This window comes from Nanorana parkeri, unplaced genomic scaffold, assembly GCF_000935625.1.
Source record: "Nanorana parkeri isolate BGI_ZX_2015 unplaced genomic scaffold, ASM93562v1 scaffold270, whole genome shotgun sequence".
Lineage (NCBI taxonomy): Eukaryota > Metazoa > Chordata > Amphibia > Anura > Dicroglossidae > Nanorana > Nanorana parkeri.
The window spans coordinates 1,521,693-1,547,906 of record NW_017306538.1 but is presented as its reverse complement, the minus strand read 5'-3'; the positions used below and the strand labels follow the sequence as shown (position 1 = coordinate 1,547,906).

Genomic DNA, 26,214 nt, shown 5'->3' with positions numbered 1-26,214 from the left:
AATTTAACATTTGAAATCCTCAAAAGGCGTATTCATTCTGCTTTTACTCTGCCTCTGCCCATATTCTGAATCTCCAGCTATAAATATTTTATTCACCCTCCTCCTGCTAAGCTTGCCCCCACCTGGCTGCTCTAACATTTTTAAAGACTCTATTCACCCTCCTCTTAGGTTTATTCCTACTCATGAAGAACCTTTTATTCTACAACAAAAAAAATGGGCTCCAGGGATAACCGTAAATATCCAATGAGAGTGGTTTAAATCAGAGACAATTGACCTTGATATCTTATTAAAAGCAGTGCCCAATAAGCCATTCCACCTTTGGTTGCAAGTCCTCCAAGAGGAAGAACATTGGAGGGAAAAGGTAGGTATCTATAATGTCTTTCTTTTTCTCACTAAAAAAAGATAGCTATCAGAGAAGACAGGAGAATGTACACATTTTTTAACTCTGGAAAAACATCTATTAGAGAGAGAAAAGATAAAACATAGATTTCATAAAGCCAAGGTTTCTTAGTTTTCAAACTTTTCCATTTCATGGAAACTATGAACTTTTCTTTTTTTCCATCAACAAGTTTTTTTTACATGTTATATCATAGGTTGTGCATCTAAAGAATAATGTTTGAGAAAAGATTTCACAGTCAACAGAGTTATGCATTAAACAGTTCTAAACAGGGGGAACCAAGAACATAGGAGTCAATGATTGCACCATAAAAATGGTGAAAGACTGCTATGTCATCGAGATACTCTCTGTGTCATATGTAGAGAGAGCTGTAGCAGAGTCAGGAGAAGGTTTTGGTGAAATATGAGTAGAGCATTCCTAGGTCTGTTTGGGGCACAATAGATGTGCACAATAAATATACAGGGGAAAGTCGCCTCTTTGCCTACTGCATCTTCTGTGCCTAATGGTACACCTGAACCTGGTCATATTGTTCAACTTATTTATTAATGACATCGGGGAGGGTGTTAACAGCGATTATATATATATAAATATACACAGTACTGTGCAAAAGTTTTAGGCAGGTGTGAAAAAAAAAATCAGAAATAACAGTGTTAATAGTTTATTTTGATAATTTAACAAAATGAAAAATAAATGAACAGAAGAGAAATCTAAATCAAATCAATATTTGGCGTGACCACACTTTGTCTTCAAAACAGCATCAATACTTCTAGATACACTTGCACACAGTTTTTGAAGGAACTCGGCAGGTAGGTTGTTCCAAACATCTTGGAACATAAATTCAAAATCATTTTAATTTATGAACTAAGGATATCACAACTAGGCGATCATGTTAAGAATTGAGTATTCATCCACATTAACGTGATACACTATGGGGTCTATTCACGAAGCAGCCGAAGGATCTAGCCGTAGCTTCGGCCGATCCTTCGGCTAGCTTCGGCCCCAAGACCGAGCCCGTACAGCTCCCGAAGTCGGCCGGGTGGCTCAGTCGATGTCTCCCGCTCCCGGCCGCCCAGGAGAGAAACACTGCTTTTTTTTTTTTTTTTTATTCTGACACAGAGCCGTGTCAGAATAAAAATTTTTTTCACCATAGTAATGCATTGCTAGATTTCTGTTGGCTATTTCAATTTGCAATAGCCAATAGCAAACTAGTTGCTCCGCAGAATCGTTTTCTATTTTTATTTTTCTACTTTTTAAACTACTTTTCTGTTCTGCTCGGTCCCACAGAGGGACCGAGCAGAACAGCCGAGACGAATGCCGCTCAAGAATAGACCGAATAGCAGCGAGTAGCCTGGATCGGCTAAGTCGAACTCCTTCTGCACTTCGGGCTGTTTTGCTCAATGCAATCAAACCATTGTTTCCGATCGTCCCAGTTCGCAACAAAGCACGTTTGTGTGTGCTGAAAAAAAACATGTTGCATTATATCGCAGGGTGTTGCAGTGTACTGCAATATGGAAAAACAGTAAAAAAATGAAAAGATGCATTTCATCATGCTGTAATATTGCGTGCCTAGCATATGATGTCAATAATTCCTAAACCATCCCTACTTTTCCCCACGTTCTCCATGTTACCATATGCAGCTTCAATATCACATGGAGTATCCCCCAATTAAAACCATCAGCAGATTTTGGTTTTCATAAATCCTCTATGTTAAAATATATTTTTTTTTTCAAACATAAAGTTTTTATTGAGATTTTAAGGATTAACAAACCAGTGAAGCACAATACAACAAACACAGCTTGATTATACGAACACAAGAAGATCAATGTGCAGATCAGTGGGAGCACATAGTGAGACATATTAAAGATCGTATGTGAAATAAACCAAGTTCCACCTCTTCTGGTATAAAAGGACAACTAATAAAGAAAAAAGTGTAGATGGGTGAACAAGAGGATTAAAGGGCAGAAAGGAAGAGAAAAAGAAAAGAAACACAGGCAAAGTAGGGATCCGAATCTACCGGAGGGAGAAAAGCCTGTGTTGAAATAATTGTTATTGATTACACAGTACAGAACAGGGGCAGATTGAAAGACGAATGGGTAATATGGTGGTATCATCAGGTGATTGGCCACTGACCAGAGCTGTAGGACCCTTTATAACCCCTCCCACAACAGGAGCTTTCCAGTTTTTTGCTAGTGTCCTTAGGTGATGGATATCTCCTATCTTTGGAGAGATTTTATATAGTTCTTCCTTTTGCCTGGACCCAAAACAGCCTAAGTGGTATTACTCCAGTGTTTGGATCTTGTTCGGATGATCTTGAAGGATAGTACAGGACATGGGACCCTCCCCTCTATGTCCGTTATGGCTTGCAAAAGAACTAAGGAGCTCAAGTTGTGGGAGGGGGCACAGCTCTGGCCAGTGTCCAATCACCTGATGATACCAGCACATTGCCCAGATGTCTTTGAATCTGCCTGCGTCCTGAACTGTACTCCAAGAAAAGGATTTTACAGGTAAGTCAAAATGCTATGTTTTTCTTCATTTCCTATGGCTAAACAGTAATCTTGTATTTTAGGAACGAACCTTCTTTTAAAAGAATCCAAGAATATCCTTGAACCAGCTGCCCAGTAAACATCCAAACATGGGTCATCTGCTGGTAGCCATCTTGTTCTTCTATGTTCTATCCCCGATAAAAGGTGACTTCCTGATTGAAGGACTGCGGAACATTCAGGTCAGTTCTCACCCTTCCTTTTTGGCTGCTTAAAGTGACACTCAGGCGTTAAATCCTAAAAATACATTTAATTACCTTAACTATTAATAATAATGGACCTTATCTGTGCATCACTCAGCTGTAGATCCTCAAATTATCTCTGAATTCATGCTGACACTGTCCTTCCTTCTGGAGAGTGGCTACTTTTGTTCCCCATGGTCCCTGTGTGTGTTGTAAAGTTGCCACCACTCCAAGCTCAATCCTGTGATGGACTACAATCTCACGTTTAGTTTATTAATTTGTATTGAGATTGTAGTCTACCATGGGAGTGAGCTTGGAGCGGTGGCTACTTTTCAACAGACACAGGGACCATGTGGAACAAAAGTAGCCACCCCCTAGAAGGAAGGACAGTGTCAGCATGAATTCATAGATGATTGGGTAACACAGTGGTGTAGTGGTTAGTGCTTCTGCCTTGTATGAGTGGGGGTGCCTGGTTTGAATCCTGGCCAGGTCACTATCTGCAAGGAGTGTGTATGTTCTCCCTGTGCTTGTGTGGATTTCCTCTGGGTACTCTGGTTTCCTCCCACAGACATGCCGGTAGGTTAATTGGCTCCTGTCTAAATTGTCCCTCGTATGTATGCGTGTGAGATAGGGACCATAGATTGTAAGCTCCTTGAGGGCAGGGACTAAAGTGAATGTGCAACTTTGTAAAGCACTGTGTAAATTGTTGGTGCTATATAAGTACCTGTAATAAATACATAATTAGACGATCTATAGCTGAGTGATGTACAAATAAGGTACAGTATTGTTAATAGGTAATTGAATGCATTTTTAAAATGTAATTCCTGAGTTTAGTCTCATTTTAATAATGTCATTAAAGTGTATCTGTAGCCAGAACGTTTTTATTTCGTTTTGGATAGAGTGGAACCCCTGTCAAGTTTTTATTACTGCCTGTGTCTCTGGGGAGATTGACCATCTCGAATTATTCTGGTGACCATCGTCATCGAGTAAAAAATGATAAGATACCCGAAATGTTGCAGTTACTAAAGCGGGATTAGAGGGAAAATCTTCCAGTGGAGACCCCCCTCCTTTCCAGTGACAACTGTCTAAGTGGGGATTTCTCCTCACTTTTGAGAGACTTCTCTACTGTAGCGGAGTGCCCCTTTACTTGCTTTCCCGAGTGACAGGTGTGGGTCCCCTTAACTCAGTTTCCCACAAGTCGCTGGACTCCCATCATTCCCTGTGCTCCTGGGCATGCCCAGCGAATATGAATTTCAGCTCTTTTTGCCCTTGGGTGCTTAGAGAGAGCCCCTCTGATGGAAAAGCAGTGACTGGTTATGTGAGCTGTCACCCAAGCCTGGATCCTCCACTGTTCAATCTGGTGTGTGGGCCACCAGAGAGCACAAGAGCATGTAGCTTCTGTTTAAGCCCCAGTCACTGGAGGGGACATTGTGGTAACAATGCGGCAAATTGTGTGCACAGAGTGGGGTGGCCTTGCCTCCAGCCATCAGAACCGCCTGATTAAAGGCCTTTGCATCGGTGCAAGTGTGAAGCCTACCTGGGCCCTGGGGTCACCTGTCTCTGGTATAAACTTGCTTCCCTGTGAGAGAAGTGTGACAGTCCTTTGAGGACACTGCAAGTATCTTTTCAATATCTCAGAAGAACTGGAGTACTGTATTGCCACCTAGTGGCCAGTAGAGGAGCTTTCCCGGTCATTTACGTGCTTATTACTTCTTTGATTGTAGTAATACTTGTTCTTTATTTTATTTTTTTTATGTTTTGTTCCATATGCTTAATAGGCAAGCAAAAATACATAAACAACAAGAAAGCTGTTCTTTATTTATCCTCTGTTCCTTTTTCTTCCACTGTGCAATCTTTGTTAAATTTCCAGTGTTCCGTGAATGTAAAATTGTACATTACCACTTGTGTGACCATTTGGCTGATTCCGATACACAACATCACTTCCTGTTATGTCTCTGGTACAAGAAGTGAAGGGAAATCTCCCCCATAGGACACAAAAAGAAAAACAAATGGTTTTATTTAAACAATCTCATACAACCTGTAAAAGTAGGAGTGGTGAGCACAATTCTTGCTTCCTTGAAGAACAAATAGTGATGCTGTTATCTGACACTTCCAGGTGTGTCCGATACTTTGTTCCCTGCTAGACATGATGATTCCTCCAAGTTCCCTTATGTATTTATACATGGTGATCATGTCCCCCCTTAATCGCCTCTTTTCCAGAGAGAACAAATTCAGGTCAGTTAATCTTGCCTCATAGCTGAGCTCCTCCATGCCTCTTATGAGTTTAGTTGCCCTTCGCCGCACTTTCTCTAGTTCCACAACATCCTTTTTGTGAACTGGTGCCCAAAACGGAACTGCATATTCCAGATGTGGTCCTATTAATGCTTTGTACAGGGCAGGGCCATCTTTAACTGCAATATCAATCTCACATTAAACAGAAGAGTGGCGCGGGTGCATCTTTTGCGGGCACAAGGGCAGGGCCGGTGCAAAGATTTTTGTGTGCACAAGTGAAGGTGCATTTTTCACCCCCTCCAGGTCATAGCAGAGCCACCTCCTCCAGCACACACATACACACAGCTCTTCTCTCCGTGTCACTCGCTCTGCCCTGCGATCATCCAGTGCTCTGCTGTCAGTGCTGAGATGCAGGGCCAGTGGTAAGAGTTTTGCAGAACAGAACCTGCTCAAGGGGCAGCTGCTTTAGAAACTGCGGCTTGTCATTGCACGCTATTCTTCAGTCTATGATCTACCAGAACACCCAGATCTTTCTCCATCATTGACTCCCCAAACATACTCCCCCTAGAGTGTATGACACATGCATGTTTTTTAGTCCCCAAGTGCAGAACTTTACATTTATCAACATTAAACCTCATTTGCCAAATAGATGCCCACTCAAACAATTAGTAAACTAAATGTGAGATTATAGCCCATCATGAGAGTGAGCATGGAGTGGTGGCTACTTTACATCACACACACAGGAACCATGGGGAACAAAAGTGAAAGTGTCAGCGTGAATTCAGAGATGGTTTGAGGATCTACAGCTGAGTGATACCCAAATAAGATACATTTTTGTTAATCGTTAAGGTACTTGAATGCATTTTTAAGATTTAACTCCTGAGTTTAGTGTCACTTTAAGAGAAAAACACAGCAAGTGATTCAGCCCACCAGACCCCACCTATAGATGAAATATCATCTTAGGTTGGGCTAAACTTTTAAATCTCCAATACTTACACTTTTCCAATATGCTGCTGTCTTATTGCTTATACATACAACTTATTGATGTACTTTAAATGCAACACATACTTTTATTTATTTATTTATTTACTTATAATGTCTGTTTTCCCCACAGAAGAGAAGCACTACCATGGTAAGGACCTCAAGTATTTGTTAAAGTAATTGGACAAGTTTTAGTTTCATGGTTTTTTTTTTTACATAGAATGAACAAAGCAATGTTTAAGTTGTTCTTTTGTCCTTATTCTCTTATGTGCACATTTATAAAGTTGTTTGTTTTCTGCTAACTGTTGTCTCTTCTTACTCATGCTAATAATTCATGTTATAGAGGGATAGGGAATACCGATTTTATATGGCACAGACTATTCACACAATATGTTTATTGCAGTTATTCATACAACACACTTAAAGTAGAACTGTGACCCAGCTACAAACATTCAAATATTTCCATATTTTTCAAAAGCAGTACATGAGCTTTGCAACAAGCCCTCACTGACCTATGTAGTTACATAGGTACAGGAATTATGAAGTAAACTTAATGTTTACAGCAAAAAACTCTGGGAGACAGTTATCAATTTTGTTACACCTCAAGGCCATCATAAAGAGGAGCAAATAGACAGCTTTATAATAATTAGGCATCATTCCTCCGGTGGCGTAACAACTAGGGGGGCGCCGGTACATCTGCCCCGGGCACAGGGCTGGGGGGGCGCCAGCCGCCGGGCAGTGACAAGCGGGCGAATTAAAGATTTACCGGCAATAATGGGCTGCCCTGACAGGCAATAAAAGGGCTGCCCTGGGGGCCTCAGGCGTGAGGACCCAGCGTGTAGCAGCTTCACAGTGCAGAGAGAGACGGAGACCAGCACGTCTGTGACAAGGTGAGTGATTTAATGTTTTTTTTTTCTCGGTCTCCCCCTGCAGCTTCCTCCGGCCCGTGTAAACTGACACCAGCCAGGAGGACCGTGTCAGACGGCTGAGGGACTACTCACCATTCCAGAACACAGAATAGCTGAACTTGAAAGTTTCAACTATTCTGTGTTCTATTACAAGAACACCATTTAGTTCAGCAGGTTTGAACTGAAGAGGGACCAAACGGCTTTAGGGCTCAGTCACACCAGATGCAGTGCGTTCCGGCCCAATTCTGGCCAGAACGCACTGCCTCGCATTGTGGCCGGCTCACTTTTTTTTTGTGGGAAGGAGGGGGTGTGGTGGGCCATTAAAGTAAATGGCACCGTAGCCACGCCCTCTGGCCACAATGCGATCGGCCGCACGTGATCGCAAGGCACATTATGCCTGCGGTCCGGTGCAAGCAAAATAGTACTTGCAGCATTTTGACCACAGGCATAATGTGCCTTGCGATCCTGTGCGGCCGTTCGCATTGTGGCCAGAGGGCGTGGCTACGGTGCCATTCACTTCAATGGCCCACCACACCCCCTGCTGCCCCACAAAAAAGTGACCCGGCCGCAATGCGAGGCAGTGCGTTCTGGCTAGAATCGGGACGAAACACACTGCATCTGGTGTGAAGGAAGCCTTAGGGATTTTAATATGAAAAAGTTTAATAGAAAAAATCAAACATCAAAAAAGTGGAAGTTCATATTCCATCTTCCCATTAAAAACCTTTGACAACGTTGTCCACAACCATTCACACTCCCACTCATACAGACAGCCCCGCACATTTCACAAATAATGGAAAATCACTGTTGCTGGATCTATCACTGACTCTGTGGAGGTCATGGAGGGTATAGAGGGTGTGGGCCCTATCACACCATCAAGAGTGCGTTCCAGTGCGTTCAGCCTCTGGAATGCACTGGAAGGCAACCTGGCTGGCTCACTTTGTTTTGGGGCGGGAGGGGGCATACTTGCAGCATTTTTGGCAGATCGCATTGGACCGGAACGCAGGCACTAATGTGCCACGCATTCCGGTGCCAGCGATCGCACCGCGGGCTGCGGGGCCATTGAGTTCAATGCACCGTCAGTGTGTTCCAGAGGCCGAATGCACTGGAACGTATTCTTGATGGTGTGACTGGGCCCTTAATAAAGACAGCAGAAAGTCCCCAGACACCAATCTCTGTCTTATTTAACCTAAAATGTAATTCCTTAGACAAATGGAAATTCCTGACTTAGTTGTACTAATCCCCTTCCTCCAGTTAGAGTATAGTACATCCAAAAGTCTTCAGCGATATCCACCGGTGTCATTACTCGCACTCTGAGGAGACCAACCAGGGCCGGCCTTAGGCCTTTAGGCGCCCTGTGCAAGAAAGCTTTACAGTGCCCATCAGTGACCACACCCCTCAGTGGTCACACCCTTTAGTGGCCACCCCCCGTAACCACACCCATTTCGCCCAATATCATTTAAAGACTCCTATTTTGTTAAGCCGCAAAGAAACATATTAAAAAGTATGATAAAAATGTAACTTTTATTCAAAGGTATTAAACTTGTAGGCACAATATAAGTATTCTTATCAAATAAATCAACAGAAGGCAAACAATAAATGTCAAACTAAAATAGAGTCTATAAAAATAAAGTGTCAGGTTGTCATGCCGACCCCTTTTTTAAAGTAAGTGTATCTAGAAAAGTAAAAATAGAAAACAGAACACAAAACCTAGACTATATGTAAAATGAATGAATTACTATATGTCCAAATATACGAAAAATATATTCCGGCACATAATAATTTGTTTGAGAATGTGCGGCGGCCATGTTGGCCACCGGCGTGTTCTGTGAATGCGTGCCACCATCTTGGAGGCGGGGAGCATGATGTTATATGACGCCATGCATGCCTGGCGTCAGGTGACGTCACACGCCGATATAGGTGTATATCTTGGTGTATACCTAGATATACAGAAAGATGGCGGCGCCCAACACGTGCGGTGTTATATGACGTCATGCGCCCTGCCTCGAGAAGACGCCAATGCCTGAATCCGTCCGCCCTGAAGTGGGGGGGGGGCGGCGGACGAGGGAGCGCTGTCATATCGGATGGCCAGCGGTGAAGGGGAGAGAAGCCGCCCCAGGACGAGCTATGTCGGCCGCACGGCGCCCTTGTTTCCATGGCGCCCTGTGCAGCCGCACAGCTCGCACACCCCTAAGGCCGGCCCTGAGACCAACATTGGTGGATATCACTGAAGACTTTTGGATGTACTATACTCTACCTAGAGGAAGGGGATTAGTACAACTAAGTCAGGAATTTCCATTTGTCTAAGGAATTACATTTTAGGTTAAATAAGACAGAGATTGGTGTCCGCGGACTTTCTGCTGTCCTCATTAACCCTCTAAACCCTCCACAGAGTCAGTGATAGATCCAGTACAGTGATTGTCCATTATTTAGCAAGTGTGCGGGGCCGTCTTTTGGTTTTGATTTTGGACAACATTGTCAAAGGTTTTTAATGGGAAGATGCAATCTGATGATTCACTTTTTTGATGTTTGATTTTTTTTCAAATAACCTTTTTCATATTAAAAACCTGTACACCACCACATATCACCGGGGAGGGGGGGGCAGGGGTGCAAAATTTTGTGCTGCCCCGGGCACCCGTTACTCTGTTAACGCCACTGCATTCCTCATCTGCTTTAAAATAGCTCTGTGACAGAATAAAGCCTTCCCCTGATCACTTTTTAATTGTGCATCTATTTTGAGTGAAAATCTGTATTATCTCCAGTGTTACATTTGTCTCAGTTTGCTTCTCAGGATTTAAGGTGCAGGGTGCTGTAAATATATATAAAAAAAAAAAAAACTTTGCATAGCCTTTGCTAACTGACAGGCAGCCTGATTTGCATGTGATTTTGTCCATAATTTGCTTTGCAGATGTCCCTATTTACCATGATTTCTCAACAGTTAGTTCAATTTATTTAAGTCAAACACAGAGTAAGTGCTCAGGAAGGAAGGATAGGACAGAATGCTGAGAAGATACTGCTTCTATTTGAAATGTGATAGCAGCTACAAAGGTTAGCGATGGCTTGTTTAAAAGCCCAATTACAGTTTATGCAAAATAAAATCCCCCCAATAATTCAGTCCCCAGCAGCTCCGCCACCTCTTGGCTGTTGTAGTAGAAAATGGCACTAACAAATATAATGCTTTGTACACTTCACACAGGCTTGCATTTTAAATGAGACTCTTGGCACAGAAGACTTGAGTCATAACTTTAATAGATAGAAGACTGTATTCTATACAACTGTTTTATGTTTTTCAGAATGTGGATGGCATAGAGGTATACAACATTAGCATCATCAGTAAGGTCACATCTCGTTTTGCCCATAATGTCATCAAAAGCAGGGCCGTTAATCATGCTAATAGATCTCAAGAAGCCTTCTTCAATGTGGATCTGCCCAAAACTGCTTTCATAACCAATTTTACCATGTAAGTATTCCCTGGGATTTACAGGTGTGAGATTAATATGTTAGGTTTTTATATACTCTATGATGCATGTAGAGACCTAGCAATGTGTACATACTACCCATTTTGCACACAATCTGAGCAGTGGCGGAACTAAGTTGCCCCGGCACCGCCTGCACCGGCGGTAGTTCCGCCACTGAATCTGAGCTCTAGACACACATACTGTATGTATAGTGTAGAGATCAGCATCAAATGGAGCATTTGTAAGGAGCCCGCTCGAACATCAGGTTGCATCTTAGGGCTTCTTGCACACTTTTGCTTGTACGCAGAACAAAATAACAAAGTCCACTCTCTCACAAGCAATACAAATTTTTTTTTCTGGCTGTTCACTGGACTTTTTGATCAGCTCTGTGCAGCTATTAACCCTCTGTCTAATGCTAAACAGCCAGATTGCGGGGAGCCAACCAGCCTATCTGACGCAAAAGTCTGCAGACACATTCTGGACTATACCCTTGACCAGCTGGGGCTGTCTATTAGATACCCACCAACCGTTTGAACCCAATGTTTCAATCATCTGCTGCCCAGAAACAGTGTGTCTTCTCACGAGGGCATCCACCTTTTTTTTATTACAAGAAGCACCGTGCTCCACTTTGAATGAAAAATAGAGGAGGGCCAGGAACCTGCAGGCAAACTTTGAGTTGTGCTCATTGGCCTCGGACATCCATGTTAAGGGACGTGGTCCGTTATTAGTCATATGTGATGCCCCAGCAAATAGTAGCATAAAGCCTCCAAGGCCGATTTAATGTCAGCTTCCAAAGTCAGCTTCCAACTTAAATAGACCACCTGGTGCTTCTCTCTATCTAACATTTGTGACAGCACGGACCCCAGACCTACATTTTTGGCATCAGTCTGGACCACAAATTCTTTGTTAAAAACCTGGGGCTACCAGCTCAGCTTGTCTACACACAGTCTGATTCAAACTTTAAAAGGCTTCTTCAACCATTGGTCTCTACTTGATCCCTTCACAGTTTTTGCCTTTGGTCAGGTCACTTAATGCTACAGTGGCAAAATTTGAGATGAATCTACGATATTAACCAACAATACCCAGGAAAGTTCTGACTTATTTCTTGGTGACATTTGAAAGCCACTCCCTGACTGCGTCTACCTTATGGATTTGGGGTTTTATCAGGCCCCGCCCAATGGTATATCCAAGATACCGGGCCTCTTGCAAACCTGTGGCACACTTTTTCAGGTGTGCTGAAACTAAAGGTTGCAAAATATTCACCTCCACTGCAGCAATGCAATGTCCGCAAGCTTCCTCCCAACATCTTCTCCCCAGTTTCTTCCACATATGGGGTCTTCAGTCGTCTTGATTGACTGCCTTAATTACCTAACTCTCAAGCACGTGCATGGTAGTTCACTCATCCTGGCACCGAGGGTTGCTGGAAATGTACACTAAGCTGTGCATGTGCAGGTCAGTGTACATTGTAAAGAAGATTGCTAACAGGCAGATAAGTTATTTTTTACTGCAGAGGAGGCATCACTTTTCTAATGGAATTTAGGCTGGCCTGAACCTTAGAGAGGCAACTTTCCTGATCTGTGCTAAAAATAACCATATCATCTAGCTAGACCACTGCAAAGTGTTGATGAGGCCTAAGATTATCATCCATTTGCTGGGGTTCCTTGTAGCCGAAAGTGTATTCAGGCATACTGAAACAAACCCTGTGGGGAAGAATGTTCTTTTCTTAAGCTTGCTGTGTCAGGGGAACCTGCCATCATTCCCTAATGAGATCAATGATGGTCACAAACCTGGTTACACACAACCTCTCAAACTTTCATTAACCTGTTGCATGGGATTTTAGAGCCTAAAATTACACCCACAGGAGTCATACAAGTAGCATAGTCTACCCCTCCATTACTTCAGTATTTTATCCATACACAGATATACTGCACCAGTTCCCCTGGTACCCTTTTCTTTAATTTGGTGATCCTGGGACATACCACTGGTGATGCTGGAGCACCCTCTTTGCTGCCTCTCACAAAGAAAGCCTGATGTTAAAAAATCTTAATACTAAGAGCTTTCTCACAGCCACCAATTGATTCAAACTAGTCATAGAAGCTTGTATGTGATATGCCATGCAGGAACAATAGAGAGAGGAAGTTTCACAGCACACATGTATTAAAGTACAGTATTAAAGTCTAATTGCTCTCCTCCTGACAATGTAGAGAAGCATGTGTGTTTATTCTGTTGATGATTACACAGAACTTGGAATAAAGTAAACTTTATGAAGGCTTCCATTGCTGACCTCAATCTGACTGCCACTGATTTTTTTTTTATCTGCTGCAAATAAAATTTAAAAAAAAACATGCAGCAAACAAAGTTAATTGAAGTCAGAATGCATGATATAAATGATTCCTCCAGGACAGTAAATAAGAAAATATTCAAGCTTTTGGATCTGCAAAAAAGACAAGCCACTAACATTTCCAGAGTTAGATCGGCACTGGCAGTCTCTGACGACTTTTGACCTTGTTGTTTAGTAGATAGCAGTAGTTGTTTTCTTATTTTTTCTAATTGCCAGAAATTGTTTTTTAAAACATATTTATGTTTTGGTAATAATATTTTTTGTACTGCCACAAAAGCTCATGTTAACTAACATAGTAGAAAATGCTATCAAATGATTAGTAATAAAAAACATTGTTTTTTAATGAAGGACAATTGATGGAGAAGAGTATCCTGGAATAATTAAGAAAAAAGAAGTTGCAAGGAAAGAGTATGAAACAGCTGTTTCTAGAGGACAGACAGCAGGACTCGTAAGGTAAATCTAACTTTACAATCAGTAAAAATATGTGAGACCATTACACAGTGCATACAAAACAGTGTAAAATATATCCCATAAGAACAAACAGGTTCTAGCAATACTATCTGGTTTGAAGATGCAGGCACATTGTTTCACTGGTAAACAAAGCTATGAATTTGTGTATTCTTTTTCTTGGTATCAGGAACTGCCATTATGGTTGTTACAATGCTGAATTTGAAGTGGGTGTACTCAATGGCTCTCCAAGAACTGACCAATAACAACATACAGTTTAAGGCCGCCCTGGCAGGTGGCTAAAATCCATCGCTGGGTTAAACACACTATAATGCCACTGGCCACCTCATCTTCAGGACTAGTGTCTCGCCTTGAGCTTCGCAGACACCTCAAAAGATTAATTGACCCCAGTTTACCTGCTGCCATTTATTAACTAACTTTTGACACCTAGAAATGTACTGAACCCCTTTTGGGGATCGAAATTGACCATTTGGGGAACCCTGATCTACAACCAGTCAGTGCTATGCCCATATGTTATCTCCTCATGCAACCATTCCAAATACAACATTCAAGTAATAAAGTCATTCCTTTTTAATTCTATAATGTTACTTTGCCTAAACTTTTTTCACCTAATGCTCTAAATAAATTGTTCACAAACGCTGTCAGTTATGTGTGCTGCCTTACTATACAGCTGCTTGACATTACTAGGTTACAATTTTTTTTGATGTTATTGATGGTGATTTTGTTTACAGTGCCTCTTCTGACAGGAAGACCGAGAAATTTACAGTGTCAGTCAATGTGGCAGCGAAAAGTAAAGTTACATTTGAATTAGTCTATGAAGAAATGTTGAAGCGTCACCTTGGAAAATATGAGATGTTCATCAAAGTCCAACCGAAAACACTTGTTAAAAACTTTCAGGTTGCTTACAGTTTATCAACTTAATTTGACTATATATGGTGATAACTTATATTCCTCCTTTGAATATGTAAATGAATTAGAGAATAAAGGAATGAATGGATGAATTAAATAAACTACGCATTTGATAACATTCTACAGATCAGAGTGTAAAGGTTACAAAGGTATTAAGTGTGTCTGTCTTAGAGATTCTTGCATGATGGCAAAAACAGAACCATAAAGAAGTGCAAAAAACATTAGGAAATGTGCATATCATCAGTACTCTGTCGCAGTGCTGGTCAACTTCAAGATTATGGACGGCCTCAAGTGTGGCCTCTGATATTTTGAGAGGGTCGCACAATAGCATTGAGGTGCATTTTGTCAAGTTAGGCAACCCATTCCTTTTTTTTTTTTAAACCAACCAAATAAATCTATTATTATTTATGTTTTATATGCACGTTTGGAAATGTTGAGACATAAAAAAGTGACGATTCCAATAGCAGTTATATGAGAGGGAGAACAGTTTTTTTTTTTTTAGCTGTTGGACATTTTGCATAATATTTAGCTAGTTAAAACTACCATATTGTGTGTATTTTCAAACCTTTTTTTTAGCCATTAAAGGACATGATTTAATTCAGTACAGTCTTAATTCATGACCCACAGTCAAATTTGTATCGGTGCATATCATTTGTTAATCTGTACAAGTATAAGTATTTAACTGCAGGCAATGATGGATTGTTTAGGGGAGGCCATCATGAACACTGAAAGCCATTATATCTGTAAAATATAAGTCAAGGCTACTGGACTTGCTGTATTTTTCTTGAAGATGTTTCACTGGTCATCCAACCAGCTTTCTTAATTCAGAATGACTTGTACAAAAATTATCTGGAAATAAATATGGTGAATGTTGCTCCAATCCACATAATCTGTTAGTCACAACCAGGTGTTGATTACATTTGCATAATTGGAGCCTAGGAAGTGTTATTAACTTGTATTGTTGGGTTTAAAGCAGACAGGGATGTGATGTTTTTAAAAAATCCTTCTGAGTTTCTCAGACACCCCAGCTACATATGGAAAGCCATTGTTTTTTGATAGACAAACTAGTTGTACTCTTAATTAATATGTTTACATTTGTAAATTTTTCATATTGGCTTTTAAAGAATGCCGGTTAATGTGAGAAATGTCATTTAATAAATTAATATCTTAAACTTGTTTCCTTCTTCCCCTATATCAGATTACTGTAGATATACAAGAACCACAAGGCATCAGCTTTTTAGATGCCAAAGCATCATTTATAACAAATGATTTGCGGCCAGCCATCAAAAAATCATTTGCTGGAGAAAAGGTACAAATCAGTCAAGTTTGTGATTGTCGTTGTATTATCAGGAATTCACATTCCTGTCTCCTCTTCAGTGTTCAAAACTATTAATACATGTTTTTTTTGTTAGTTTAGTGAAGACACAATCTAAAATGTAAGGTTGGTCCTATAAGATATTTTCAAGAGATGTGTAAGAATTTCGTCACTGTGGAGAGATCAAATGATTGCATACTTCACCTCTAGTAGTCACCTTTCATGTTGCTTTATGTGCCTGGTCCAGTACTTGGTTGCTCTCTGTAACATAATGAGAACCTGTGCTTGGTTAAGGGTTTGGTATGGATTTTGAGTGGGATTCCAAGCAAAATAAAATAGACGTACGGTTCCTCCAAAATCTATACTAGACCGTTATCCTTGAGGATTTCCTGGTATGGATTTTAGGGGGAACTCCACACAAAAAACAGAAAGAAATGGCATGGGGACCCGTAAAGATCAGGCACCAGACCCAAGGGGGGATCCTAGACAAAACAATGGCGTGGGCTTCCCCCTTCTGAACCAAACCAGGCCGCATGCCCTCAACATAGAATGGTACCTTGCCAGAGCCCCCCTTCTTTGGCATGGAGCTGATGTCCCGATGTTGATGGGGACAAGGGCCTCTTGCCCACATCCAGTCCCTAAGAGGATGTGAGTTTAATATAAGGGGCCCAAGATATCTGGCCCTGCCATGTAAATGAATAAGGGGTAGTAATACTGCCACTAAATGAATTGGTCTGTGCATGATGGGGTATTCGGGCGGAGATCGAACAACGGTGAGGGCACAAAAGAAATCGAATGGTAATCGATAGGTGTATGGCCAGCTTTATGGTGACATAATTTACCAGCAAAAGTTTCATTTAAAAGAAGGCAAAGTCTTTTCAAATTGACAAAGTTTACTTACAAAATAGAACAGAATGTTTTGTTCCACCCTATTTGAAATATGAGGCAAATAAATGTAGAAATAGATAAACTGTCCATATCAGTTCTAGGTTTAATACACCCTTATTTTGTCTTTCAGGGTCAAGTCTCTTTTACACCCACAATAAATCAACAGCGAACCTGTGCTAACTGTACTACTACAATACTGGATGGAGATTTTACTGTGACATATGATGTACTCAGAGAATCTCCGGAAAACATACAGGTAATAAGTTCGATTTTTGAAGATCTCTCAGACTGCACAAATGCACCCTCCCAATGTTGATAGCACGTGGCCTGGTATGGGGGGGGCTCACTCACCCCACCCTTTACTGCCCTGCCAGGCCAGTGCTCGGATTAAGGGTCTGGTTTGTAATTTTAGGGTGGACCCCACTGTGCATTGAGCACTCCAAAAACTAAAAGAAAAGGCTCTATCAGCATAAAATAAAAAAACATTATACCACAAAAGAAATGAAAACCCACCATAACCAGAGTTTGTCTTTGTCATTTGTCTTTATCATTCCCCTGTCTAATTGTCTTCCTTCCCTTTTGTTCCAGTCCTTAATATTTTTCTTATATTATGGGACATGAGTGCTCTTATGTCATTCATGCCTTTTTCAATAATTGTTCAATAATCTTTGAATATCTTTATGTGATTTGTGTACTGTTTCTTTGTTTAAATTAATAAAACTTAAATACATTTAAAAAAAAGAATTGAAAACCCCAAAATACCACCCCCTAAAACTTTTGATGTTAGCTATGGCTAGGACAGCAGCTAAACTAAATAAACAGTGAATTAATTAATTCACTTAAATGTTCATAGCATGGTCACAGATTCATTTTAACACTTTCACTGATAAAGTTGCACCAATTAAATATATACCACACATGTCAAGATTCAAAATTGGCTGTGGACATGTAACGGACTCACCCGTCCTTCGGTCCCGGTGCGTCAGGGAGTTCCGTCGGGGCCGCAAAGACGTCATCAGAGTCGACGTCAGTGGGCTCCTCCCCTTCGTTGGTATAAGCCGACGGATTCACTTGCCTGGCGTTCGTGCAAGTGTGTTGACACCAGGCAAGTTCCTCCGCGACTCACCGAACGTCCCTCACTATTGGGCCGGACAGAGCCCCATCCTCAAAGGCAGCCAGCTGCCTCTTGTCCTCCCGTCTCTCAGCCGGTCTACGGCTACTGAAGCCGCCCACGCACTGCCTCATTACCCTCAGCCCTCTCTTCCCACATCTGAGGGAACAACATCGCCTGCCACACAACTGTTGTCCACTGGCACTGCGGGACCGCTATCTACTGAACTGCAAGTACTATATTCAATCTCAGTTGCCTATACTGAATTACAGCTACTATATCCAATGTCAGCTGGCTTCTACTGAACTGCATATACTATATCCAATGTCTGCTGCCTCATACTGAACTACAAATACTATAACCACTGACAGCTGCCCTATACTGAACTGCATATACTATATCCAATCTGAGTGCCTTATATTGAATTACAAGTGCTATATCTGAAGCTGTGATCCACACGTCTCTAGACCAGCAGGGGCCTGGTGTGTTACAGGACATGAAATAGTGAAAACCTATGGTACCCCAAATTTGCCACAGGGGACACTTTAAAAACCTTTACAGGTCATCACTTTAGAGTTAGCAAAGAACTATGGCCCTATTGCTCTGGCACAATGGTTTTCGAACGTAGGTGCACCCAATGCATGTGTTTACATCCATATGTGTGTGTGTACATGGGGGCGAGGGGCTTTAAAAATGTTTTCATTTTTTCCATTTAACTTTTCTATTTTTTACCTTTTTAGTCTCACAAGCCCCCTATGTGACAGCACATTATTGGTGACAGGGTTTCTTCAAAGAGACATTAGGGGTCTATTAGACCCCCAATATGATCTATGTACTCTAATGAAGCCGATCAAGCACAGATTGTGCTTGACCAGCTTCATCCCTGTCCACAGTGATAGAAGAATAACAGCTCAGAAATCAGAAGTGACAAAATCCTCATTGCTTCTGGGTTCATTAACCAGAGGTGAGATTAGCGAGTGGATATTTGCTAATTTCTCTTCACTCTAGCCATTGACACCCGCCATAGCTGCCACAGGCCCAAATTAATTTCAACAGAAAGCTAGCAGTCAGCAACATGGAAGTATGCATACTGGGCCATGCTGCTGTCACTGCCACTGCGATATGGCATATGGAAAGAGTGAAAGTGTATCCTGCAACCCTGTCTGCCACTTTTGCTGAACAGCTAAGTATGGTAAAGGAAGTTGAGAAATAACAGATGTACTGGCTAGATCACCAGAGGAACATAAATGACAAAAGGCAAAGAAAAAGAAAAGTAATGTAACTACCACATTCAAGGATTGATAAGCTGCAATATATTACATTCATATTGCTTTCTTATTCTGCGGTAATAAAAAAAACTTACAGACAAAAGTTGATTTAGTCCTTTCTTCATTTTTAGGTCGTCAATGGATATTTTGTTCATTTTTTTGCTCCTAAACTTGGTGGAGTGCCCAAAAATGTTATGTATGTCATAGATATAAGCAGCTCAATGTCGGGTCAAAAAATGGATCAGGTAAGAGATAAAATATAACAGTGTTAATGTTTAGAATACATGTGTTATTTGTCACTAATAATAATGTGTTTCTATATTTAGACAAAAGAAGCCCTCCTGCAAATTTTGAGTGACACAGCAGAGCATGACTACTTCAATTTAATATTGTTTAGCAGCGGCACTTCAGTGTGGCGTAACAGTTTAGTGAAAGCAACTCCAAGAAACATAACAGCTGCCAAGGAATTCGTCAGAAACATTTATGCTAGCGGGTGTAAGTAAAAAAAAAAAATGTTTTGCATTGCACATGTGTAATCTGCATATGTTTAAACGGCAAATCCAGGCAGCAAGTGAAATCATTGAATCTAATAATCATTATCATCACAATAATGTAAAAACAAAATTTTCAATTGGTTAAAGCTAGACATTTACAGGTCCTCAGCACAGGACTATAGCCTCCTGCCAGTCTTTCCATGCTGTGCAAACTTTAAAAGGAAACTAAAAGTGTGGAGAGGATCAGGAGTGGAAATATTTTGCTTCTTTTTGATGCATATCGCACAGAAAGAAAATGTTACAATGGACGTATATGCTAGTCTACGTTCACACTTGCTGTTCACAGCTGCTATACTTTTGTACATGTTTGGTACTTATGAACACGTGGGCAGAGATGTGCATTTTACCGACAATGTATAGGGTGCCATTAACAAGCAACGGCGCCGCAATCGTGTCACGTGTTTTTACCGTGTTGTGTAAACACGTGACGTGATTGCTGTGTTATTGCTTGTAAATGGCACCCTAAATGCAGACGGTAAAGCGCACCTTTTTGCCCACTAGTTGACGTGTGCAAAAATGCATTGTAAAAAGTGCATGAAGCTGGTAGCTCAAACTATTGCATGAGCTTCTTTGCTGCGTTTGTCGTGCACGGGACAGCACTTTGAAAAGGAATAGCTGTAGTGCGGCAAAGCGTGCACAAACACGGCGCGCCACAGGTGTGAACAGGGCCTGAAAGTGAACCCATCATCATGAAATTTACACAGCAGGGCTGTGCTATCTTATGTCAGAGACACCTTCCTGGTGGCTGGTGATCTAAACTGGTCGAGGAATGAGAAAAAAGCAGGAGAGGTGGAGGAAGTACAGATCTACAGAATCAATGAAGCAAAATCTGAGATATTCTTGCACTCCAGGTCTTCAGGTGCAGCGTGTTTCCTGCAAGCCCTCAGGATCCCAGTGAGCAGCACAGTAGTAACATCACCAAATCTCTCTCTAAATCTCTTGAGACTAGCAGTAAGATGAACAGTGCCTTAGATGATCTCACACTGCGGATATACAGAACAGAACAGGATTGTCTAGACTAGTGCACTGCTATTTTTTAGTAGAAATTCAAGACAAAAGGTGCATTTTTCAGGGTACTGCTTAAAGTGCATCATAGCAAAAATATAATTTTTGTAGCTTATCATTCCATAGATTTGGAAGCTGCATTATTTTTATTTTTTTTCATTCTAGATGATCCCTATAAGATATCAAATCTTCACTTTTTGTGTTCAAGTCCACTTTAACTTTTCTCTCCATTTTCTTTATTCCCGCTCCCCACATTTTAGCTTAAACCATATGCTACTTTCCTCCAAGGTGCTGAGAATTTGTTCTACTCCAGTAACACTCTAGACCACCCTACCAGTATCTGTGCACTCATCCCTTTTTTTTATACCCCTCAGTGCTCCAACCATGGAGACAGACACAGCTGATCTCAAGACCTTCTTTGGTCTTTTCTTAGGCCCACAGCATAGAAACCAAAACACTTTATAGGACCTAGCACCTAATAAAACAGGCAACATGTAAGGAAATGGGCAACCAAATGTAAATATTTATAACATTTTCAGTGGAATTGAGATTTCCTTCGTAGCATAGCTGCAATGCTTCCTGAATGTTTTTTATGGCTCACTCAGTGATTATACTTGCATGGAGTTGCCTTTTTAAAGGAGAATTATGAGACGAGTGATTTTCACTTAGCCTCATAATCTGGGCCGACCTGTGACACTGAAACTGTCACAGGTCGGCTCAGTAGATCGGGAAGTGAGCGAACACATACCGGCGCTCGCTCACTTCTCGATCTATCCGTGCAGAGAGCCGTGACTGCCATTCACGGCTCCCTGCAGGGATTCCCCCCCACCCCTGTCCGATCCTCCAGTGCTGACTGGCGGAACGGACGGGGGAGGGGGCGGGTACAGCTGGCTCTGCCTTTAGTTAGGCAGAGCCAGCTGTCACTCAGGCAGCTGGGTGGATCCAGACAGAATTGTCGGGATCCGTTCCAGATGCAGCGTCTCAGTGTACCACCAGCTGTAGCTCGTGGTATACGGGAGGACGCTAGTTTGTGTCCTCCCGTTCCCCTAAGGAGAACTATGGGGAAAAGCCCTAACCCCATAGTTCTCCTTTAAAGTGATGTTCTATTTGCACTTGTTATAGGTTGTTGCATTAAAATGGTGCAATGTTTTATCTTCTAGATACAAATATTAATGACCCCTTGTTGCTGGCAGTCTCACTGCTGGATAGAGCACATCAGCTAAAGCAAGTTCCAGAGAGGAGTGTGTCTTTAATTGTATTGCTGACAGACGGTCAAGCTAATACTGGTAAGTTGATTCTCATTACTTTTGTTTGGTTAACTCTTTTTTTTTTCTATCGTTTTATGCATCTTTTTATTTTATTTTGTGAACAATAAAAAGATAGGTACACAGGCTCTCCAACCTGACTCACTGCAGTGGATACAAAACACTCTGCCTCTGATCATCTATCTGCCTTTCTGACCACACTGAGTTTCATTAATCATCTACTGTATTTTTAATGGTTTGGTGAAAGTGACCCTGTTGCTAAACTATAATTCCCCATAAAAGCTGTATCTGTAACTAACATACTGCCAATTGCAATGCTGAATGCAGCTCCAGTTAAGACCTTCCCCTGGAGTCTATGCAGAAACTGACCATACCAGAAGTGGTTCTTCTTACTGACCTGCATCTGAAGTGAATAGCCGAACAGTGTTCGGCTCACTCCACTTCTGATCGGTCATTCCCTCGGCAGCTTTGTGAATAGACCCCTATGTCTTGTACATGCATAAACGGCACTGAAAATATGAGAATGGGGTCTAGGGGGGAATGTTGTAATTTATAAACAGATGCTCTTGTGTTGTACTCTGGACATATTGGGTTCAATATTTGAGGCCTTCTGTTACTAACAAGCTGACGACCACTGCTTAAAACCCAAATGTCTTATCACTGAACCAGAAATATTTCCATTGTAAGGTGAATCAAACCCAACACGAATCCAGCAAAATGCAAAAAGAGCAATTCAAGGAAGATACACCCTGTACTGTCTTGGCTTTGGCTATGGTGTAGATTATCCTTTTCTGGAAAAGTTGGCACTGGAAAATTCTGGTATTGCCCGTCGTATATATGAGGACTCTGAAGCAACCTTGCAGATGCAGGTAAACATTTGTCATAACTAGTAGGTTTATCCTAATTCCCATGAAATTATTGCAGGAATATTAGCAAGTCACAAAAAACAAGATTCATTATTATCCTCCATGATAGTATAAAGAGAAAAGAACACCAATTTCCAGTCTTTGCATCTGGGGGGTTCTTGTGCAAATCTTTTCACTTTTCGTGCGTATGCACCACCTTCATCTCGCGTGCCTTACCCTAGTTGCCACTACCTGCTTCATCAACATCAGCACTCTCAACAAGGGATGCTCCACACCACACCCCAACCCAGCCAAGTGCTCTGCACTAATCCTCAACACAACGCTGTCCTGCACATTGCTTTAGAATACATGCCTCGTTTCACACCTCTGCACCTTAACATTGACCTCTAATAGCACTGTGCTCTAAATCCTGTCCATCATAGCCCCACACCCTGCACACCTCTGGGCTACAACACTCACCTCCAAGAGCTCTTCTTCAAATCACTTCCAAACAAAACCATGTGCTTCACATCACTCCACAGCACAGCCCTGTGCTCCACACTACTCTGCAACACAGCCCTTTTTGGTACTAGGCTCCCAAACACAGACCTCTGTTTCATACCAGCCCCCAACAAGGTCAGCACATTTATATATAAGTACAGTGTCGGAACTACTGCCATAGCTGCTCACACAGCCTCTATGGGGCCCGTGGTACATGTGGGGCCCTGTCAGGAACAGGAGGGAGAGCTGAGATTGCTCTTGGTGTCCTTCTGTGGCTGACCGCTGTGCACTTCTGCTGTGGTGGAGTGAACTCCTCCCTGACTTCTGCCCACTAGTTCTGTCTTTGACGTGAGAGCCAGCAGGACCTGAGGAGAGGACTCTCAACCAGGTACCTCCTGTATGCTGGGAGATAGTGAGGAGCCCAGAATGGAGCACAGGCTCACAGCCACAGTACAGGCACTGAATCTGGGCTGGGGCTTATAATGTTTAAGATTCCACACCAAAGAAGCTGGTGAAAGTGGGGTATAATTTATCACCCCCTTTACCCAGCTTCTTTAGGTAATTGAATAGGTACTTCTAAAGAGGGCAGTGGATGCAATATTCATTATTGGATAATACTGACTATAAATCAGTTTGTCGAAAATGTGCACTAAACCATGCTAAAGTTGTACAAGAATATAGTAAAACTTGAACTTCAGACTATTTTAAGCAAGTTCATGAAAGGTCTTAAGTTTTAACAATGGATTGTGGACTTTCCTATGTTCAGCTAAAAAATAATTATCAGTTTATTTCTGAAGACAAGACAATTAAAATGTCAATGGAATGTTAAGCTTCTGCTAATTCTGTTTGTATATTTCAGGGATTCTATAATGAAATAGCAAACCCAACATTATCGGACATTAAAATGCAATATCCTGAGAATGTTACATCTAATGTCACTCAGAACACCTTCAAACACTACTTTGATGGCAGTGAAATAGTTGTTGCTGGACGTATAACCGATAACAGCTTGGACTTATTTTCTGCAAATGTAAAGGCAGAAGGAGTAAGTATTTCACACTCAGAATAAAAGCATTCTATATGAAAAAAATATGTATACACAAGCTACATTTTAAACATTGTATGTAATTCAGGTTAAATATTTCCAAAGTAGAAATGTATCCATTAAAAGTCTTTGGGTGGATTCACAACTTTGTATTATGTAATGCATGGAGATTTCCTCCCACCTTCCATCCCTAAAAGTTCAATTGTCATTGGGATGGGTAGGCATGAACAACAATAAAAAGATTGTCAGAAATTCTTACTCTTCTATAAAGTGCATTTCCACTTTTGCATTCAAATTTGAAAAAAAAAAAACTCTATATGGTTGTAATGTGTTCCGATTCCCATAGCATACAAAAAAATAATGTTTAAAAAAAATATTTCTTACCTTTTAGTTTTGTTGCAGCAGGCAACGTGGCTGATTCATTTTTTCCCCCAACACTTTCACAGTGACTTGTCCTTATAGAAAGACAAAGGACTGAAATTTGAGGATTGTGTTTCCTTTAACTCTTTGTTAGGACAGGCAGTGTTCACATCTACTTTACAAATGATAATTAAATCAGCCAGCACAGTACAGAAAGGGTTAAAATACCCCTCACAGGCCCTCCTAACATTACATCTGAACACCCCTCCAAATAGAAATGTTAACCCTTGAAGAGCCAAGAAACCCTAACCCAAGTAAAAGCAATCTAAACTGCAGCAAGCATTTTTTAAATATTTTTTAGCTTATGCTACTGTACGTGAATGGAAACAAAATAAAAAATATAAACTATGTGTTAATCCGAAATTGGCTGCAAAAGTGGAAATACACTTTAAGCTTTTTAAAATGTAAAAACGTGTAAATGTAGAGTTTGAAATGGATTTAGTTGTCAGTAAGCGGACAATGTTTTATGAAGCTTTAATTCTCCTCTAGGCTTACAAGGGGCAGTTATTTTAAGCCCAATTCCGAAAAATACATAATCCCCTTCCCTCTCACTCCTTCCACATAGTGCTACATTTTTTTGTTTTTAATTTTCCTCTGTACTTTCATGAGAATCATCCCTGTAGCACTCACTTGATCTCTGCAGTGCTCCCGGTCTTCCATGCAGTTGCATCCGCTGGGTGAAGTAGAGGGGTGTACACAGTTCATACTACAGCTTGGTAACCTAACTGTCCACACTCAGTGATTGAGGCCCCGTTCACATATAGCGAATTGTCGCGTGATTTCCGCCGCGATATCGCGCATTTTTGCCGCGCGATATCACGAGAAGTCGCCGGCCAATGCTATTCAATGGAGCTGTCTTAACTCCATGTCGCTCGTCGCGGTCGCAAGTCGCTTCTACCGGACCCTTTTTTCGGCGGATTTTGCGCGATTTTGCTTTTTTTCTATGGAGCCCGACGGAGAAGGTCGCGCTACCGTCGCTGGATCGTCGCTGGAACGTCGCCCCGAAAGTCGCGCTATCCCGGCCGCTGACAAGGTATGTCGCTATATGTGAACGGGGTCTAAGTGTGAACGGCCAGTTGTAGATGGATGAGCTCCTCCCTCTGCTCTCTCAGTATGTCAGCATGTTTATTCAAGAAAGCTAATTGGCTCACTTTTCTCCCAGTGCTGACCCTCTACTTAACTGAGGAGCCTCATACCAAATAACATTTTGCTATCTACACTTTTTTAATTTAAAAATACATTACGGCAACTGTTATGGGTTTCCCCATAAACTTAATAAATAAGAAAATAGCAGCTCAGTCTCCAATGCTTAAAGCACTCACCTCATGTTATGGACCAATTCTTTACACTGAAAGTGTAATGATGCAGAGAGTGAGGCTGATGTAATTACATCAGCACCACTCTTTGCATCATTGGGAACGCCTGTGCCAGCACCGGAGAAAAGGAGGACCCTATGTGTCACATGACTGGCCTTAAAACACTTGGAAAAGATAAGTACAAAAAGAAAAATATGTGCACCGGGCGTGAAGACTTTAGACCAGGGGGTCCACTGAAGGGGAGAAGAGCCTGGAGCCTGGTGTTCTG

General features: G+C 41.6%; 1 protein-coding gene across 1 annotated transcript in view; it reads left to right on the top strand.

Annotated features, from left to right (window-relative positions):
* The first annotated feature begins 3,029 nt into the window (after positions 1-3,029).
* The window catches only part of LOC108787580 (inter-alpha-trypsin inhibitor heavy chain H3-like), a 43,156-nt gene continuing 19,971 nt past the window's right edge, over positions 3,030-26,214 (top strand). The window contains exons 1-12 of the mRNA XM_018557174.1: positions 3,030-3,123; positions 9,630-9,646; positions 10,531-10,697; positions 13,385-13,489; positions 14,236-14,401; positions 15,612-15,722; positions 16,747-16,872; positions 19,127-19,240; positions 19,322-19,490; positions 21,715-21,840; positions 22,507-22,688; positions 24,025-24,210. Coding sequence (XP_018412676.1) covers positions 3,030-3,123; positions 9,630-9,646; positions 10,531-10,697; positions 13,385-13,489; positions 14,236-14,401; positions 15,612-15,722; positions 16,747-16,872; positions 19,127-19,240; positions 19,322-19,490; positions 21,715-21,840; positions 22,507-22,688; positions 24,025-24,210 — 1,563 coding nt within the window. The remainder of the gene's footprint in view (positions 3,124-9,629; positions 9,647-10,530; positions 10,698-13,384; positions 13,490-14,235; positions 14,402-15,611; positions 15,723-16,746; positions 16,873-19,126; positions 19,241-19,321; positions 19,491-21,714; positions 21,841-22,506; positions 22,689-24,024; positions 24,211-26,214) is intronic.